The sequence below is a fragment of the Hylaeus anthracinus genome, unplaced genomic scaffold, assembly GCF_026225885.1.
Source record: "Hylaeus anthracinus isolate JK02 unplaced genomic scaffold, UHH_iyHylAnth1.0_haploid 0, whole genome shotgun sequence".
NCBI classification, from domain to species: Eukaryota; Metazoa; Arthropoda; class Insecta; order Hymenoptera; family Colletidae; genus Hylaeus; species Hylaeus anthracinus.
Window position 1 is genome coordinate 17,930,098 of NW_026533254.1, and position 16,201 is coordinate 17,946,298.

Here is a 16,201-nt window from a genome sequence, read left to right on the forward strand (position 1 = left end):
GAACATCGTAAAGGTTAGTTTCTTAGCAAAGTAGATAAGAGCAAATCACTGGTGGCGTCATCAGTGGAGACATGCCCAAGTTTTTAGTCAAAATAGTTCCCACAATTTCTCTAAGATGGCGCCACCGATATCTTTTAAACAATTATTCGTTATTTTTTGTATAAATACATAATTAATACGATTCCTTGCTTCATAATAGTACAAGATATTAGTTGGTACGTCTAACGTATCATTTTCATAAATAGTTATTTAATTCAACACTAATTATCGACCTTTTAGTTAGTGGCGCCATCGATGGGAAAACTCCCAAGCTTGTAGTAAAAATAGTTTAAACCTTTCCTGTAAGATGACGCCACCAATACATTTAATAAATTTATCTCTATTTTTTGTAAATGCATATTTAATACGATTCTTTGCTTTCTAACACTACAATATATTATTTCAATGTATTATTTAAACATTTATGTTAATAGTTATTTAACGCAGCAATAAGTGCCGATCCTTTAGTTAGGAGCGCCATCTAGCAGCAAAAGTAGCACGAAAAACTTATCTCAACTTGTCTAGGAGAAGGGATGTTGAGTCTAACCGCCAAATTTCGTCTCGTAGCTAATCATCAACCAGCATCAAGCTTGTTATACCATCATTATACCATGATGTATACCAGTTGATACGAGTTGAAAAGTGTATCATAGAACATTCCTTTTCTTTTACAATATGACGTATATATGTTAGAACAATGTACGATAACGACTAGTAAATATTTAAAAATGTATAACATAACAATATATTGACGTATCGTTATATTATAAAATCGGAGTCTGTAAGGTATAAGCTTGAGCTTCAATTTAAACGATAAAATTATTACAATAAAAAAAGTGCAAATGGCTTCGAAATTGAAGAGATACTCCGATTGTCAAATAGCTGCAATTCTTGATGCTGAATCGGATTCTGATACATGCAAAGAAATTAATAATGGACCAAGTAAGTTACAAAAGAGAAGAAATTCGAAATTAAATGATTCAAAAGAAGATAGTTCAGATGCAGAAGTCATATTCAACAATGTTAAAAAGGTTGTTCGAAAGAATAGCATTACACAGAAGGAAAGTGTTTCACTTAGAATTAAATTGCGAAGATCTACAGAACAGAGTTTATATAAAAGTTATTTAGACTCAGACTGCAGAAAATCCAGAAATAAATTGCAAAGTAAGCCTTTAAAACAAAAGAAGAAAAACCATCTAGAAGTAGAAAGTGATGAGTCTTTTACCAATAGTAAAGACAGTTCTATAACAACAGATAGTCCAGACAAGACTGAATTAGTAACAATGCAAAATGGGAATGAGGTATTGCCTAGGACTAGAATTAGGAAACGTCCATTAAAATTTTCTTCATATCATTGTGGTTCGTTAGATTCCATTTGTAGTTTGGAGAATCCTCCTGTGAATTCTCCATCTTTGAGGAATAGGAAGAACATAAATTATAACGAGAATACATTACTAATTAATGCTATAAAGTCTAGCTTAAATACAGACAGAGCAGAAGCCAAACAAAAGGAAAATAAAGATATAAATGTCTCTAGAAGTGTCTCTAGACGTAATTCAAAGTCAAACACATTAAAGTCAAACCTAAGGAATACTAAACGAAGATATGCACAAGATTCTATACAAGATAGCAAGAGTGATAGTAGTACAGATATTGAAGAAATTAAAATAAAATCATTGAAACAGTCCAATCACTTGGAGAATGAGATTGATGATAAGTTGAACCAATATTCAGAAACAAAGGAGATAATAAATGAACATAATTTAAGTACATCAGTCAGAGGAGATAAAGAAAAGGGGGTGGTTTCTAAAAAGATCCAAAAAAGCAAAGGCAACTGCAACAAAGAAATTTGGATAAATGCTGAAAATACACCAGCATCTCTAAATTCTATTAACAATATCAATAACTTCAATGAAGAGGAATGTTTGGCTGATTTGTATAAGTGTATTAAAATATCATCTCCAAAGAAAAAAGTTTTGACACCACAGAAAAAAAATAATGTGCAAAAGAGTATAGAAGTACAGCTACAAGAAACTCATTTGAGTACTCCGAAATCTCGTTCGATAAAATGTAGTAGTTTAACACCGTCGTTGAGAAAAAGAAATAGCACTTTGTTAAAACCATCTACACCTTTGCAAGAAGCTAGATCGAGACTACACGTTAGCGCCGTACCAAAGTCTTTGCCTTGTAGAGAAGAGGAATTTAATAACATTTTCACATTTCTCAAAGGAAAATTGGAGGACAAAAGTGGAGGGTACATTGGAAAAATAATTTCCTGTACAAGAGTTTTATAACAGGATACGATTAATAAATTAAAACTGTTTACAGGTGTATATACATAAGTGGAGTACCTGGAACAGGCAAAACTGCAACTGTAAACGAAGCTGTAAGATGCTTGCAAAAATTGATTATTAAAGACCAGATAGACGATTTCGATTACATTGCAATTAATGGTATGAAATTAACAGAGCCAAGACAAGCTTATGTACAAATTTTGAAGCAGCTAGATGGTAAATTTGTTACTTGGGAGCAAGCATATCGTATACTCGAGAAAAGATTTAACGGGAATAATTCTAGGATGACGTTGCTCCTCATAGACGAAGTACAATTCCATTTTTTATTTTTTAAGCAATTCTATTAACGCTATTAAAACAGATTCACATTGTTTAATAACGATAATTATTATTGCAGCTCGACTTTTTATGTACAAAACGCCAGGATGTCGTGTATAATTTATTAGATTGGCCATCAAAGGCAACAGCACGATTAATTGTTGTTACCATAGCCAATACTATGGATTTACCTGAAAGAGTTCTAATGGGTCGTGTTACATCGCGCTTGGGCCTCACTCGGTTGACTTTTCAGCCATACAATTATAAACAATTACAAGAAATAGTGATGTCCAGACTTAAAGACTTCAATGGTTTCAGAAGCGAAGCTATACAACTTGTTGCGCGGTATTATAATACGTCTATAGAATCTCTCACTGGAATTGCAATTACTATTATTATAGAAAATCACTTTTATTATAGAAAAGTTTCTGCTGTATCTGGAGATGCTAGACGAGCGTTGGATATATGTCGTCGCGCTATAGAAATTGCGGAATCGCGAAACGCTGAAACAATATCTCTCCAAGATGTAACCGAAGCTGTGTCTGAAATGATTGCATCAGCAAAAGTTCAGGCTATAAAACATTGTTCAAAAATGGAACAAATATTTTTACAAGCGATATCTGCCGAGGTCATACGAACATCTATCGAGGATGTATATTTTATCGACGCTTACAAACAGCTCGAAGCGTTATGCTCGTTTGACGGTGCGTCTTTTGTTAAATACTTAGCCTGGGTCCACACGGCCAGACCATCGAAGAGGTTAACGATTGTGTTTACTTTTTTGCATTACAGGCATAAAAGTACCTACAGTAACAGAAATACTCGCTGTTTGTGGAAGATTGAGTGCTAGTAGGTTGTTGATATGCGAGCATGCGAGAAACGACATATATCAAAAGATATTATTGAACGTTTCCACAGACGATATACACTATGGAATTCAGGAGTTAGATTTTAATTCAAAATAATGGAATATGTACATTCCTTCTGTGTGCTCTTAGAAGTGCCTTAATAGATTATACGTTTTGCCTTAGTCGCGATTTTTGTGAATGAAATTTGTAAAATATGTTATTTATTAATTAAATTTTATATTTAAGACAGAAAATTCACTTTACATGAAGTAATAATATCTATAATTAAAGGAACTGAAATGTGAGATGATAAATAAAGATGATAGTTCCAACCACCTTGTTTCTTGCCTCCTCTGTAATCACATTTTATACTTGCATGTTGTTCAAATTTACCGCTCTGTGACCGAGTATTGATACCAGTGTCGCCATCGGTGGGAAAACGGCAAAGTTTGTAGTGAAAATAGTTGCCACTGTTTTTGCTAGATGGCACTACTAACTAAAAAGTTGATAATTATTATGGGATTAAATAACTACATATGAAAATGATGACTTTGATATATTAACTAATATATTGCAGCGTTATAAAGCAGGGAATCGTATTAATTATGCATTTATGAACAAATAAAGAATAATTGCTTAGAAGATATCGGTGGCGTCATCTTAGAGAAACTGTGGGAACTATTTTCACTACAAACTTGAGCGTTTCTCCACCGATGGCGCTACTCTTGTTAACTGTTTACAACACAATTATTTTGACAAAAATGGTTTCTAAACAATATATGATAAATGTTTTAAAAATGTAGGTATATCGCGACTCGAGAGTCACGAAATTAATCAAATTTCGTTTTATCTTGTTATTATCGTATCTAGAATAACAGAGGAGTTTAAAATAATACTGCTAAAATTGATCGCTCAGCTTCGAATCCATCTTGTGCAATTGACACCCGCAGGTACATGGATAGCAAATGCGAATTTATTGCACAAGAAATGCTGGCTTCACGATAACGCGTAAACTAGTAACGAAACTAAAAATAATCAAGAGAACATGAAGCAACATTTAATAACCTAATGATGTGCAATCGAGCTCGATCGATCTCTTAACGTTCAACCCATTCGTCTACTCGAGAAAATGTTATTCGCTTTCTGTCCGCTGTCTGTGCGCATATTAATTTAACGTACTGCACATTTTCATTGTAAACGTCAGTAATCGATATCGTTGTATCAACGCGAAACAACTAAAACTATCAATCAAAGATCCTACGCGCACGCTTTCAGGATCTGATGCGATCTTGCATCGCGGGATTTCCATCTGATCGATCACGTAATACGGTAATTATAAACGTACAATCTTCCATTGACGTCCATACGTATGTATGCAAAATGAAGTAATCGTACGATTGACTCTTTTATTGATTCAAAACTTACAAATCGTCATTGAATGCCATAAAGTCAATATCAGAGGATTGAATCGATATCAAGGGGTAGTCTACAGAAAATATTGTACACTTCCGCTTCCTTAAGAAGCTCTGTACACGAATATAGCATAGCGAATATACTTGACAATACTCTGAGACTACTCTGAACCCTTTTCACTCCAAGTGCCTCTCATAGGCACTGACTTACTTCAATCACAGAAAATACATTATGTATTATATATAATATCTACAAACTAAACAAATAAATACTTATCATGCTTGTATAATTTGTTGGTAACAAAACTGATTATCGAACAAATGTAAAAACATTAACACCTCGAAAAGGGTACGATTAGAAAGGGTAGTCTCCTCTGCGAGGATAAACACGTGAACCGTTTATTCGGAGGAAAAGACACGAGTTACGTGGAGGAAGAACCGATATAAAAACAACAGACTCATCAGTTCACGCGATCAAATGTCGACAAGTGTTCGTCGAGTGTAGACAGCGTTAACAGTCTCCTAAACGTGTGTATGTATATTTTTCTCACTCTTCAATTTTTCAATTTGTCGATTTTCCAAATATTAAGATTACATCATACTCGATAGGTTGTGATTAATAATAGTGCAGCAATCCTACGTACAATTTAAAAATGCAAAAATGTCGTTCCACCAATGCAGGTGTGCGAAACGCGTCGCAAAGGGGGCAGTTTGCTTCTTGAACTCGTGATACGCGAGACAGTTACACACCAGAAATAGTAGATAACGAATAAAATAATCTCATTCGTTCAATTGAATAGTTACATTTTTATTTTATTTGTATTTAGATAAGAATTTTACCCATCAGAAGATTCGTATCCTACAGTGATGGAACGATATTTTCGCAGGATAACTGCTGCCGAGGAATAATTATTGCAAAGGAGTAATTAATTATACTTTGTTTTTTTAATTATATAATATACCATTGAATGTCTCGAACAATAATTGCCAGTTGCAGCTTGTGATGAAGTCATTCGACCAGGTGGTCCTTTAATTATTTTGAACAATGTATACAGATGTTTTAATGTTCCTTCGAACGTCACTGCGGATAATTAATTGTTGCTTACTGCTGTTCGCATACATTGTTAATAATTTACTAGGATATATAGGTAATTAAGTAAATTCAATTACCAACTATTTTATCACGAACGGGAGAAAAGGCGATGATCAGAGTAATCGAAACAGTAACAAAAAATCAACAAACACCGAAACAGGACAGTGAAGAAATCGAGATCTCGCGTGGCGTAGCAACGCGCCAACGAAGCGAACGAATTAACAGAATAAGATTCTTTCGATTCCAATACCTACAAGAAAAGTTAATGGTTCAACTTTTTCCTTCGCGGATTAACGCGTGACTAAGCTCCAGGACAAAAGATCGCTCCATATAAGATCAACCTACGTAAAATCGCTGAAACGTTTACTGAGATTCGTTTCTGAAACGGTACACGTAATTCTATACATATGTATAGTTAGATTCGAGGGAGAAGAGTAAAGCATTTTGGCCAAAAATGCGTTTGACGCAGCAAACACTCATATATGTATAGAGTTGTTACATATTCAAGGTAAGCGGTGATACAAAGAAGTAAAAAACTCGTATGTTCGCAGGAATCAGCGTGCAAAAATAACAATGATGGCGCCGATTTTCGTCACTTCGTTTCTTCTCTTTGTATCGAGTTATCTCTCTTGCGCTGAAAGCAGACCAGACTATATACACTGTGTGAGCAATTCTGAGTGCGAGCTGGGTCACTGTTGCAGCATAGGTACTTTTTTTTTCTGTTATACTTCTTTCGGCTCAATTACCTGACACCAAAATAGACACAATTATTAATATTTACAATCGACGAAAGATATAACTGAAACACACTACCGGTCGCCAAAATGTTTCGAGGCGTCACGCAACAGTAATATTTACGACACTATAACACTTCGGTTTAACATAGTAACAGTCATGAAATTAGATAAAATTAGATAATATTTCGTCATTTCATGAAAAAATACATTAACATGAAGTGCGTAATTTCAGGACCTATAAGATACAGCGTACCGCAATGTAGTCCCATGAAAGAAGAAGGAGAGGAGTGCAGACCAGGCAGCGCTAATCCAGTCAACATGACTGTATCGTATCCTGATCTCGAAACTGTAGAATTAACCGATGTCCATTACATTTTCTGTCCTTGTGCTCACGGATTATCGTGTGATAGAGGCATTTGCAAACGCACGGGCGAAGAACACGACAGAAACCATCTGATCGGCGAAAACAATGACGATTAATAATTAATAAGAGAAGTAACGTGTAACCAAAACGTTAAAAGAACTCAGGATATTACAAATTGTTTTTAGAAACAATTCAAAGGACGATGTAAATTGTAAACCAAAGGACTAACAATAAGGAGCCTTAAAGTATAATTAACTAATAAGAGCTGCATTAAATATAGTCATAATACAATTTTGAATAATCTTAAGAAATTACGTAGCGTAATGACTTTATATAAGATTATCGAATAAATGTAATATATCAAATGAATGAATATTGTATTATTTAATGTTACACCTGTTCTATATTCGTTCCTTTTACCGACTGCGGTGATTGAACAAGATAAACATAGAGAGCGCTGCAAAATCACTGATTGTAGTTAGCATCTATTTCTCTAATACGCCAAGAAGATTCTTTTCGTTCTTTTTATTTCTTCGAATCTAAGAAATACGTATGCATTGTTAAATTAGGTGTGTTTTTACGGAATGGACAGTCAAGTGTGCGGAGACGGTAGATTGTTAGATCTGATCGATGAAGCTTGGCACAAGGAACGTTTGCCCATTGACGATATCGTAGTACCAGTAGCAGAATTACCCGATCCCGAAAGTGACAATGGTGATTCTCACATGACATTAAAGGAATTAGAACAAAAGTGGAATAATCTAGCTTTAGGGACTCTCAGTGAAAATCATTTGCATTCCCCGACACCATCTCATAATTAAGCAAGTACCAATTTATCGCGCTGGGAATTTTACATAACCAATGTTTCAACGATTTGTTTACTTATATTTATTTACGTTAAGGATTAAGAATGGAATTTCCAGACACAGGGGAAAGATGTTCGGTCGAAGACTGCAAACAATTGAATTTTTTGCCATTCGAATGCAATCATTGTCATGACATTTTCTGCAAGGAACATTTTCACATAGCTTCTCATAAATGTTCTGGATATCGTGAAAATGTTACGAATACTAAAACAAAGGCTTCGAGTTATACGTGTTCAGATGAATCTTGCAAAGAAACTTCACCTATAGAGCTGCCGTGTATAAAGTGCAAAAGACACTTTTGTTTACAACATAGATATCACGGATGTTTAGAATATAGTAATGAAGAGAAGACAACAAAGTTAAAAAAGTGGCAAATACCAAAAAAACAATTTGCCGAAGCTAAAGCTATAGTGGATCAAGAAATTTCAGACAAGTTGAAAAAATCCAAGAATACTGCAATGGCGAATAAAGTATTTTGTTTTATCGAAATAATTTAAAATACCAGATTATACGTATCATGCATTTATCTTAACCATTGTTTATTTAGGTACGGCTCATGCGCATAAAAGGTTCAGCTGTTGGACCTAAAAATGTTCCAGTAAACGAACGTTGTTATTTTCTTGTGTATCCATCGACTAAAATATCCAATAAGAATGTAGGACCGTCGAAAGGTATTTATGTGAACACAAACTGGACAATTGGGAAAGCTATAGATTCGATGGCTGACATACTAAAAGTAACTAATAATAACAATACAGCTGGTGCACCCAAATTACAATTATTTCATCATTCAACTGGTGCACTGATATGTAATGAAATGGATACACTGCTATCAAAGCTGTTTGAAAACTCTGAAATTGTTGATGGACAAAGTGTTATTTTAGAATGTTCGAATACTATGGTTGTAGATACTTCTTTATACAAATAAATCTATTTACAGTAAACGAGGTCAATTTTGTTTTTTTTCTTTACATTTTTATATGTATCCACTTGTAGATTTATTAAACATTTTTTTATTTTTTTTTTTGTATATAATAGTTTACTGGTAATGGCGAAAATGCAATGTTAGAATAATACTTGTTTATTACAAACTAGATGGTTTTATATGTCAGTTTTACATTAATTCTTGATAAAAGGACACGCAGATGTACTCTAAATGCACTCAATGAACAAATTGTTTACACCAGATTATTGTCAGGTTTGTTAAAAAAAAACTATAAGATAATATTCTGACTTTGGCACTGGACGTTTTTTTCACTTATGCACTTGAGTTATGCTAATATAGTAAAATAAAAAAAATCAACAATATTAATTTGTAAATAACTACATACTTATTGATATTTTTATAATAAGATCGAAGAAATTTAAAAAATACCAATCGTAACAAAGAGTATTTGAGTTAAATTGTTCAACCAATGTGCGTGTTTTATCCATGTACTTATTTCTTGTATTTCATTGTGTCAGGTCATTGGTACTTCTTACAAGAATGCAAATAATTCTTATTTTGAACAATAATAAAATACGCTTACATACAGAAATATTTCTGCAAATAGTTATGTAAATATATTGAGAAAAAACAAACTGTATAAAAAAGTTTGAATTTCTTATAGATTGTATCTACTTTATAAATTATATAATATTGTTGCAAGTCTTTTGTAGGTCAATTATTTAAAAGCTTAAAACTTTCGAATACTTACAATATATATTAGATATACTATGCGGGTAATATCTTTAAGTTCTGATGCAAAAATTACTATCATATAAAATTCAATACCATACATGGATATTTTTCAGAAATAGAAATCATATTTCTATACACGTAAAATTATTGCACGTTGTTACCGAAATAATTATCTTGTTGGTACATTTATTATTTTATATTCAATTAAACTTATGTTAACCACAATTTTGTCCGTAGATTTACGTAGTTTTTGCAACAGAAGATTCGTATATAACTAAATGTATAAATTGAATAATATTCAGACTCAGTTTCGCTATTGTAGGGTAAACTGGTATGAGAGTAATTAACTTGTTACTATGCAAGATATATAAAATTTTTAGGGAAAAAAATATATATGGCTATATCACCCAACAATTTGGCAGTAAAGTCAGAGTAATAAAAGAAAAAAAAAAACAAGAAATTGTTTATAAAGACACAGTAATACGTAAGAATTAGTAAAAGTTAACCTTTGCTTAAATATATATGAAAATAATTTTTAAAATAAAGAACAAGTCTAATTAAAGAGAGAATGCAGAGTATGTATACAGAGATCGCGAAAAGAACAAGTAATGTCATTCGAACATTTACATGAGATTCAATGTCCTGGCTTCGTGTTCGGCCACTGGCCACCTGCCTGCTGGGAGGGGAATGAATTTGATAGCGGTAGGTGGCCTGAAGTCAAGCTCAGGAATGCCAACGAGATTTTTGCAATTCAATTTGACCTTCTAACGTCTTAGCAAGATAAATGACAAATAATTGGCTAAGAGCTATGCCCAAAGCAATGCCCGCTATTGTATAAAGATTACGTTCTGCCCAACTTCTCACTATTTCAATGCAACCACTAGTCCATACCTTCTTCCCAGCTTCGGATACTGGTAACATCTGAACTTTATAGCCACACATTATATTCACTAACCCACTCTGAAAATTTATGTAATGCTTCATTTCCATTGTTTTTAATTTTATCAATAATATATTGTGTGCAATTAAAATAAAAACTTACAGATATGTCTGTAGCATTAATGCAACAAGAGAATGGTACACCGCAACGTTCCACACTAGGACTGGAGCAATTAAAGTATTCATTCTTCCCCCAGTCTAAATATCCTTCTTGACTTAAACCACAGCACCGAAACTATTCATGGAAACATTAACATATTTTATATTATTATTTAAATAAAGTATTATTTGTTACCTAGATAAAAATGTATATCAAACTGTAATTTTATCTTTAAGACCACTCACTTCTTGTTGTCCAAAATCAATAAAATTTTGTAGATCAGGATCTTCTCGATAGGTTTGTATAATCTTATCAGTGAATGATTCTTCCAATAAAGATTGCAATGTATGTGGAAATACAAAACCAACAATTGCTACGCCCATTTCAAGGAGAAAGAATACCAATAGGCACAACGAATACTGCAATAAGTAACTATTATACAATCTGTTTGTACATTAGAAAACATGCATAATAATACTAACAAATTTCAGAAGACAAGTATTTTCACGCAATGCTCCAACACATCCTGCGAAACTAACAACGAAAACAACTCCTCCTGCTATAACCATTACAAGTGAAATATTTAGGACTACATCATACACATTTTCCACTCGAACAGAACCAGTTGCCTGCCATTTGTCCACGAATGCATATAAACCCACTCCAATTAGCAGTCCTCCGAATAACTGCACCATACAACATTAATAATTACATTTTGTTATATTATATACAATTATACGTATGGCAAATTATTATTTGTAACAACAATATACGGATGAATTACATCGGTAGTTGAAGGAATTTACTTACCCAAAAAACAAAATTGAGCATAAATATCATGTACTTTACACACGAGCTAACGTACGTAAAGTTATTTGTTCGTCTTCGGTTATTCATCATTGTAAGGTAAAAACACTTTTATGAGATAGTAGTTGGTATGTACAATTAATACAAGCACTTGCCCTTTCAACTATATATACGAATATATATAGTATAGATTACATCGATCGCATCGTTAAATTAACAATTTCACATACTGGACGCATATTTGACAACATTTCACTTGATCCTCGATAGACTATATTCGATCGGTGGTGAATCAAACCAAAAGTATAATGTACCATACTTTGACAACTTACTTTGCATCCGCCATTACGGTTCCGTTTCTTGTATTCCTTGATTTTAGTTGAAATCAGCTGTCCACGCATTCCACGTTTCAGTTGAATAAAACTAAGGCGCCTGTGTGTAATGTATACGATGAATCAAATGTAAAAAATTGTAAACGAATAAACTAATTATAGTTAGTTTACATGCTGAATCTGATAGTCGTGTGTATGTACACATTAAAAAAAGGATCAAATTCTTGCTAGAAAAAATGGCATCGGTACAAGACAGTAAGTTTGTTATTTGTTTACTGTACTTTGTATTTTCGGAGTCTTCGTATGATTATCAACTATTAATACGTAGTTAAATGATTAAAATACCAACTCGTTAACAAAATATTACATTATTAGTATTTCTTTTCAATTGTGAATACTATAAAGCCGCTGGTTGCTCTCGTATTAACACGTGGAAAATTAGTAAACATCATTTCTTAACCTATGCGATGTAAACATCGGATCGATGGTTTAAAATATTCCTAGTATTATAATATTATATAAAAATTATTAGTCATTTAAAAATTTGCTTGATTTACCCTATTTAATTTCTTACAATTTTTATTCGTAGGATTAAAATTAAAACGATCTTATGATAATTGGAGTACACGCGAACAACTATGTTTAGCATCCAGTGTACTGAAGTCTGGTGATCAAAATTGGATGAGCGTGTCTCGATCTTTGAAAGCATTTTCTGAAAAAGAAACGTTAAGGCCCCCAGATTGGTTCTCTCAAAAATCATGCGCTATTCAATACGCCAATTTATTAGAGAATGCGGATACTCCAAAGAGAAAAAAAAGAGAAAGTGGAGAGACAACAGGTGAATCGATAGTTAGGAGATTGACACAAGAAAGAATATCCGAATTAGGGCAAATTTTAGCTTATCAAAGGGACGAGTATCAACAGTTGAAGGCTGAAATAAATTTGTTGAAATCTGGATCTATAACAGAAGATAAATTACAGAAGATGTGGCTGGCGATAGATCAAGAAGAGAGGGAACAAGAGCAAAAGATAAGAGCACACTCTGCATGGCTGGCAAAACGTCAACAGAAGCAAGAATTGAATTCGTCACCAGGAGTCTCAATTATAAATCAACGTAAATCTATAGAAAGTACAATGGAAATTCAAGAAACAACAGAAACTGTAGATGAAGATGAAAAGAAAACTCGAGGTGGAAGATCGCCATTATTAACAAGTTTATTAAAGTCACCAAGTCCAACAACCCAAATTCAAACTTCAACTACCACAGTACAAGGGAGCTCCCCTACAATTACAAGTCTCCTTGGTTCTAGCCCTAAAGTACCAAATTCTCAATTAACGCAAAATGTATCGCCACAATTACATCAATTAGTTTCTTCTACAATACCAAATATACCATCAGAACGACCATCGGTTGGAGCACCAACCCTATCTATGTTATTAGAAATGCCTGCAAATGCACAAAGAGGGCCTCTACCTAATTTACAGTCAACCGCGACTATTGTTTCGCAACAAAACGTGCCTACGGAAATTCATAATCTTCAACCACAGCCAGTTCATCAAGTAACAATTCAAAATGAAACACCTGTACCTACTCAATCGCTCGCAATTAATACATCAAATATTCCAGTCACAGAAAGTATGGTACAGATAATAGATAATATAGACGATGTAATACGTAAAGATATAATGGCAGATGTAATAGATAAAGACGAAATTAACCAAATTATTGGAGATATAGAAGAATTAATAAAAGAAGAAATAACTGGGAGTCCGCAAACGCTAGATACAGCTGCTACAACGATTAATACTCTTACTGTACCCCAGATACAAGAAATACCCGTCGTCACGGAACGACCAGAGCCCAGAGATGTAGACGAAGTTGTGTCGCTTTCTAATTCGCCGCAAAGCGAGATGGCTATCGAAGAAATTGACTCCAGTACATCAAATATTGCAGAAATCATAGGAACAGTTGCTATAGAACCTCAGGAACCAAAAGTTATTGTTACAGAAATATCTGAAACTGTAACAAATACACCTGAAGAAACAAAATCTGAAGAAAGTACAAACCATGAAAAAGTGGTACTAGACGACGAACTTGTTCCTGAATTAGAGACTCAAGATGGTGAAAGCAGTAAAGATGCACCACTAGAAGAGAAACGAACGATTGATGAATTTGTTGATACTATGGATTCTACTTCAAATACAGAAGTTGAAGAAAGCGATACAAAAACATCTACAAAAGAGCTTGTCGACGAAATAGCGGAAGATGAATTAATAGAGGAAGAAGAAGAAACAGAAGTAGTTATACCAGAAGCTAAAGAATCTCCAAGTGATAAATTACAAAGAGAATCTTCGGAAGAGTTAGAAAACAAAGATGCTATGGAATTAGATCAACTAGAAATGCATCTTGCTAAAATTACAGGTGAACAACAAGATGTTCCATCTGCAGAAGTAGTTAGCGTTACTTCTGAAATAACGAACGATCTTCCAAGTACAGAGGATACCGAAAAGTCACAGGATATTAGTTTAATCTTAGAAGACGACGAAAGTACACATAGTTTAGATGATACAAAAAAAATAACGGAGGAACACATCATAGACAATACAATTGAGAGTACAGAATCCATTGAATCGTTTAAAGAGGAACCTGTAATTGTAATAAAAGAAAAAACTATTATAGAAGTAAGCGAAGAATCGCCAGAGAAACCTCAAGAAGAACAGACGGAAGAAACGTTAGAAATTTATACAGATGAATTTAAAAAGGAAGATACAAAAGATTCCTCCGAAGATACAGCAAGTTCCATTTTACAAGACATAGAAGTCAAAGAAGAAGAAATAGAAGAAACAGCGATTATAGAAGATTCTAATCAATTGGTGTCCCCAGGAGAAATTGAGAATTTAAAACAAGAATCCATGGAACCCATTAAAATTGAAATTGATGTTTCCAGTATCAAAAAAGAAGAACATTCATTTCAAGAGACAAAAATGGAAGAAGTACCTAAAATTCAATTAGAAAATGCTCTTGTCATAGAAGTAAAAAGGGAGGAAGTCCCCATAAAAGAAGAGCAAAAAAGTGTAGATAGCGAACATGTAAAAAAAGAAACAGAATCCATGGTCAGTGCTGGGGAAGATACTGTCGAATTGGACGAGGAAGAATCATCATTGAGTAAATTAAGCGGAGGACGCGCTATGAAAACTTATTCAAAAAAACAAAATGCTTCTATCGACAGTGAACCAGAAAATGAAGTTACTGGAGAAGGTGCAGACTACAGAGCATGGAAGAAAGCAGTAATGTTAGTTTACAATCGTCTAGCTACACATAAATATGCTTCTGTATTTCTGAGGCCTATTACTGAAGACCAAGCACCTGGATATCATTCTGTCATCTTTAGACCAATGGACTTATCTACTATTAAAAAGAATATAGATAATGGCACCATTCGATCTACAATGCATTTTCAACGCGATGTCATGCTGATGTTTCAAAATGCCATTATGTATAATAAACATGATACGTTTATTTATAAAATGGCAGTTTCAATGCAGGAAGAATGTTTACAACATATGCAGGTAAGAATGTAGAATTCATACCTGATATAATTGTTATCATCAACGACATACATTATTTTACTCTCTTTTCAGATACTCGTACAAGTCACAGGCGAGGGAACGCTTAGAAGAGAAACAAGAACTGCGGCGAGTAGCAGTAGCGAGGCCAGTGAAAGTAGTATAAAGAGAAAACGAAGTCATATTACTCCTAGTCCACATGATACTGATAGTCCGCGTTCAAAAAAACGCAGAAAATCAGAAAATGATTAGAGTATTCTATCTGTTATCTATATGTAATATGATAACATTAAAGTTCACGAAAACTTTGTTCAAGAAAGTGAAAGAATAAAGTTTGTCCATTGGCCTCAAGAGAAAATGTTGGACATAAAAGATGTATGAGTGGAAATGACTTCATATTCCATTTTATTATTTTTCCCTAATAGTTAAGGGCGAAAAAGAACATTTTGTACTTCGCGTGTAAAATTGATTTAATCAATTTTGTCTTTGTGGATACACACCAAATGTACAGTAAATACAAAATATTCGTCATTTGTATTTAATTGTTTCTACAATAAAAAATTTATTGTCATGAGCTATTGTTTTGACAAACATTTAATAAAAAATGTTTTATGAATTATAATTCTTGTTCATGAATAAATTTTTAAAAACAAAAATATATCAAAACAAATACTTTTAATTGTAGCGTTTACAATAATGGAGACTGTTCTGGGTTGTTCTCTCGTAATAAAAAAAAAACTTACTAACCTACCATTTATTTCAAATAGTTCAATAAACGCCCAAGTTTCGTACCTTGAAAAAATA

The 16,201-nt window shown here is 33.4% G+C and overlaps 5 protein-coding genes across 7 annotated transcripts; 4 read left to right on the forward strand and 1 right to left on the reverse strand.

Moving 5' to 3' along the window:
• The first annotated feature begins 579 nt into the window (after positions 1–579).
• Positions 580–3,753, forward strand: LOC128888558 (origin recognition complex subunit 1). The gene is made up of 5 exons (XM_054145530.1): positions 580–2,293; positions 2,368–2,641; positions 2,731–2,996; positions 3,072–3,355; positions 3,444–3,753. Exons 1-5 carry the CDS (start codon positions 882–884, stop codon positions 3,614–3,616), a joined length of 2,409 nt encoding a protein of 802 aa, XP_054001505.1. The 5' UTR covers positions 580–881; the 3' UTR covers positions 3,617–3,753.
• A 2,802-nt stretch (positions 3,754–6,555) lies between these two features.
• Positions 6,556–7,474, forward strand: LOC128888685 (astakine-like). Its single transcript, XM_054145741.1, has 2 exons — positions 6,556–6,710; positions 6,974–7,474. The coding sequence occupies exons 1-2, from the start codon at positions 6,578–6,580 to the stop codon at positions 7,219–7,221; spliced, it is 381 nt and encodes a 126-aa protein (XP_054001716.1). The 5' UTR covers positions 6,556–6,577; the 3' UTR covers positions 7,222–7,474.
• A 78-nt stretch (positions 7,475–7,552) lies between these two features.
• Positions 7,553–8,920, forward strand: LOC128888660 (anaphase-promoting complex subunit 13-like). Of its 3 annotated transcripts, XM_054145730.1 has the most exons (3): positions 7,785–7,926; positions 8,008–8,441; positions 8,519–8,920. In XM_054145730.1, the coding sequence occupies exons 2-3, from the start codon at positions 8,016–8,018 to the stop codon at positions 8,897–8,899; spliced, it is 807 nt and encodes a 268-aa protein (XP_054001705.1). In that variant the 5' UTR covers positions 7,785–7,926; positions 8,008–8,015; the 3' UTR covers positions 8,900–8,920. The 3 variants fall into 3 exon arrangements, with proteins under 3 accessions (XP_054001715.1, XP_054001714.1, XP_054001705.1); XM_054145740.1 differs by lacking the exon at positions 8,519–8,920 and having other exon boundaries at positions 7,553–7,926; positions 8,029–8,170; XM_054145739.1 differs by lacking the exon at positions 8,519–8,920 and having other exon boundaries at positions 7,553–7,926; positions 8,008–8,149.
• Positions 8,921–9,036: 116 nt separating this feature from the next.
• LOC128888651 (tetraspanin-33-like) lies at positions 9,037–11,833 on the reverse strand. The gene is made up of 5 exons (XM_054145718.1): positions 11,502–11,833; positions 11,174–11,377; positions 10,937–11,110; positions 10,695–10,826; positions 9,037–10,612 (listed from the first exon to the last, which is right to left on the reverse strand). Exons 1-5 carry the CDS (start codon positions 11,589–11,591, stop codon positions 10,376–10,378), a joined length of 837 nt encoding a protein of 278 aa, XP_054001693.1. The 5' UTR covers positions 11,592–11,833; the 3' UTR covers positions 9,037–10,375.
• Positions 11,834–11,910: 77 nt separating this feature from the next.
• Positions 11,911–15,971, forward strand: LOC128888524 (bromodomain-containing protein 8). Its single transcript, XM_054145458.1, has 3 exons — positions 11,911–12,085; positions 12,420–15,400; positions 15,473–15,971. Exons 1-3 carry the CDS (start codon positions 12,067–12,069, stop codon positions 15,647–15,649), a joined length of 3,177 nt encoding a protein of 1,058 aa, XP_054001433.1. The 5' UTR covers positions 11,911–12,066; the 3' UTR covers positions 15,650–15,971.
• The last annotated feature ends 230 nt before the right edge of the window (positions 15,972–16,201 follow it).

Excerpts from the sequence above, each read along its gene's own strand:
- LOC128888660 (XM_054145730.1), top strand. The coding sequence starts at position 8,016 with ATGGAATTTCCAGACACAGGGGAAAGATGTTCGGTCGAAGACTGCAAA. Across the intron at positions 8,442-8,518 it reads ATACTGCAATGGCGAATAAA|GTACGGCTCATGCGCATAAA; the intron begins GTATTTTGTTTT and ends TTGTTTATTTAG.
- LOC128888558 (XM_054145530.1), top strand. The coding sequence starts at position 882 with ATGGCTTCGAAATTGAAGAGATACTCCGATTGTCAAATAGCTGCAATT. Across the intron at positions 2,997-3,071 it reads GCTATACAACTTGTTGCGCG|AAAAGTTTCTGCTGTATCTG; the intron begins GTATTATAATAC and ends CTTTTATTATAG. Across the intron at positions 3,356-3,443 it reads AGCGTTATGCTCGTTTGACG|GCATAAAAGTACCTACAGTA; the intron begins GTGCGTCTTTTG and ends TTTGCATTACAG.
- LOC128888685 (XM_054145741.1), top strand. The coding sequence starts at position 6,578 with ATGATGGCGCCGATTTTCGTCACTTCGTTTCTTCTCTTTGTATCGAGT. Across the intron at positions 6,711-6,973 it reads GGGTCACTGTTGCAGCATAG|GACCTATAAGATACAGCGTA; the intron begins GTACTTTTTTTT and ends GCGTAATTTCAG.
- LOC128888651 (XM_054145718.1), bottom strand. The coding sequence starts at position 11,591 with ATGATGAATAACCGAAGACGAACAAATAACTTTACGTACGTTAGCTCG. Across the intron at positions 11,111-11,173 it reads ATACTTGTCTTCTGAAATTT|TATTCGTTGTGCCTATTGGT; the intron begins GTTAGTATTATT and ends TACTTATTGCAG. Across the intron at positions 10,827-10,936 it reads TTGATTTTGGACAACAAGAA|TTTCGGTGCTGTGGTTTAAG; the intron begins GTGAGTGGTCTT and ends TTCCATGAATAG.
- LOC128888524 (XM_054145458.1), top strand. Across the intron at positions 15,401-15,472 it reads AATGTTTACAACATATGCAG|ATACTCGTACAAGTCACAGG; the intron begins GTAAGAATGTAG and ends CTCTCTTTTCAG.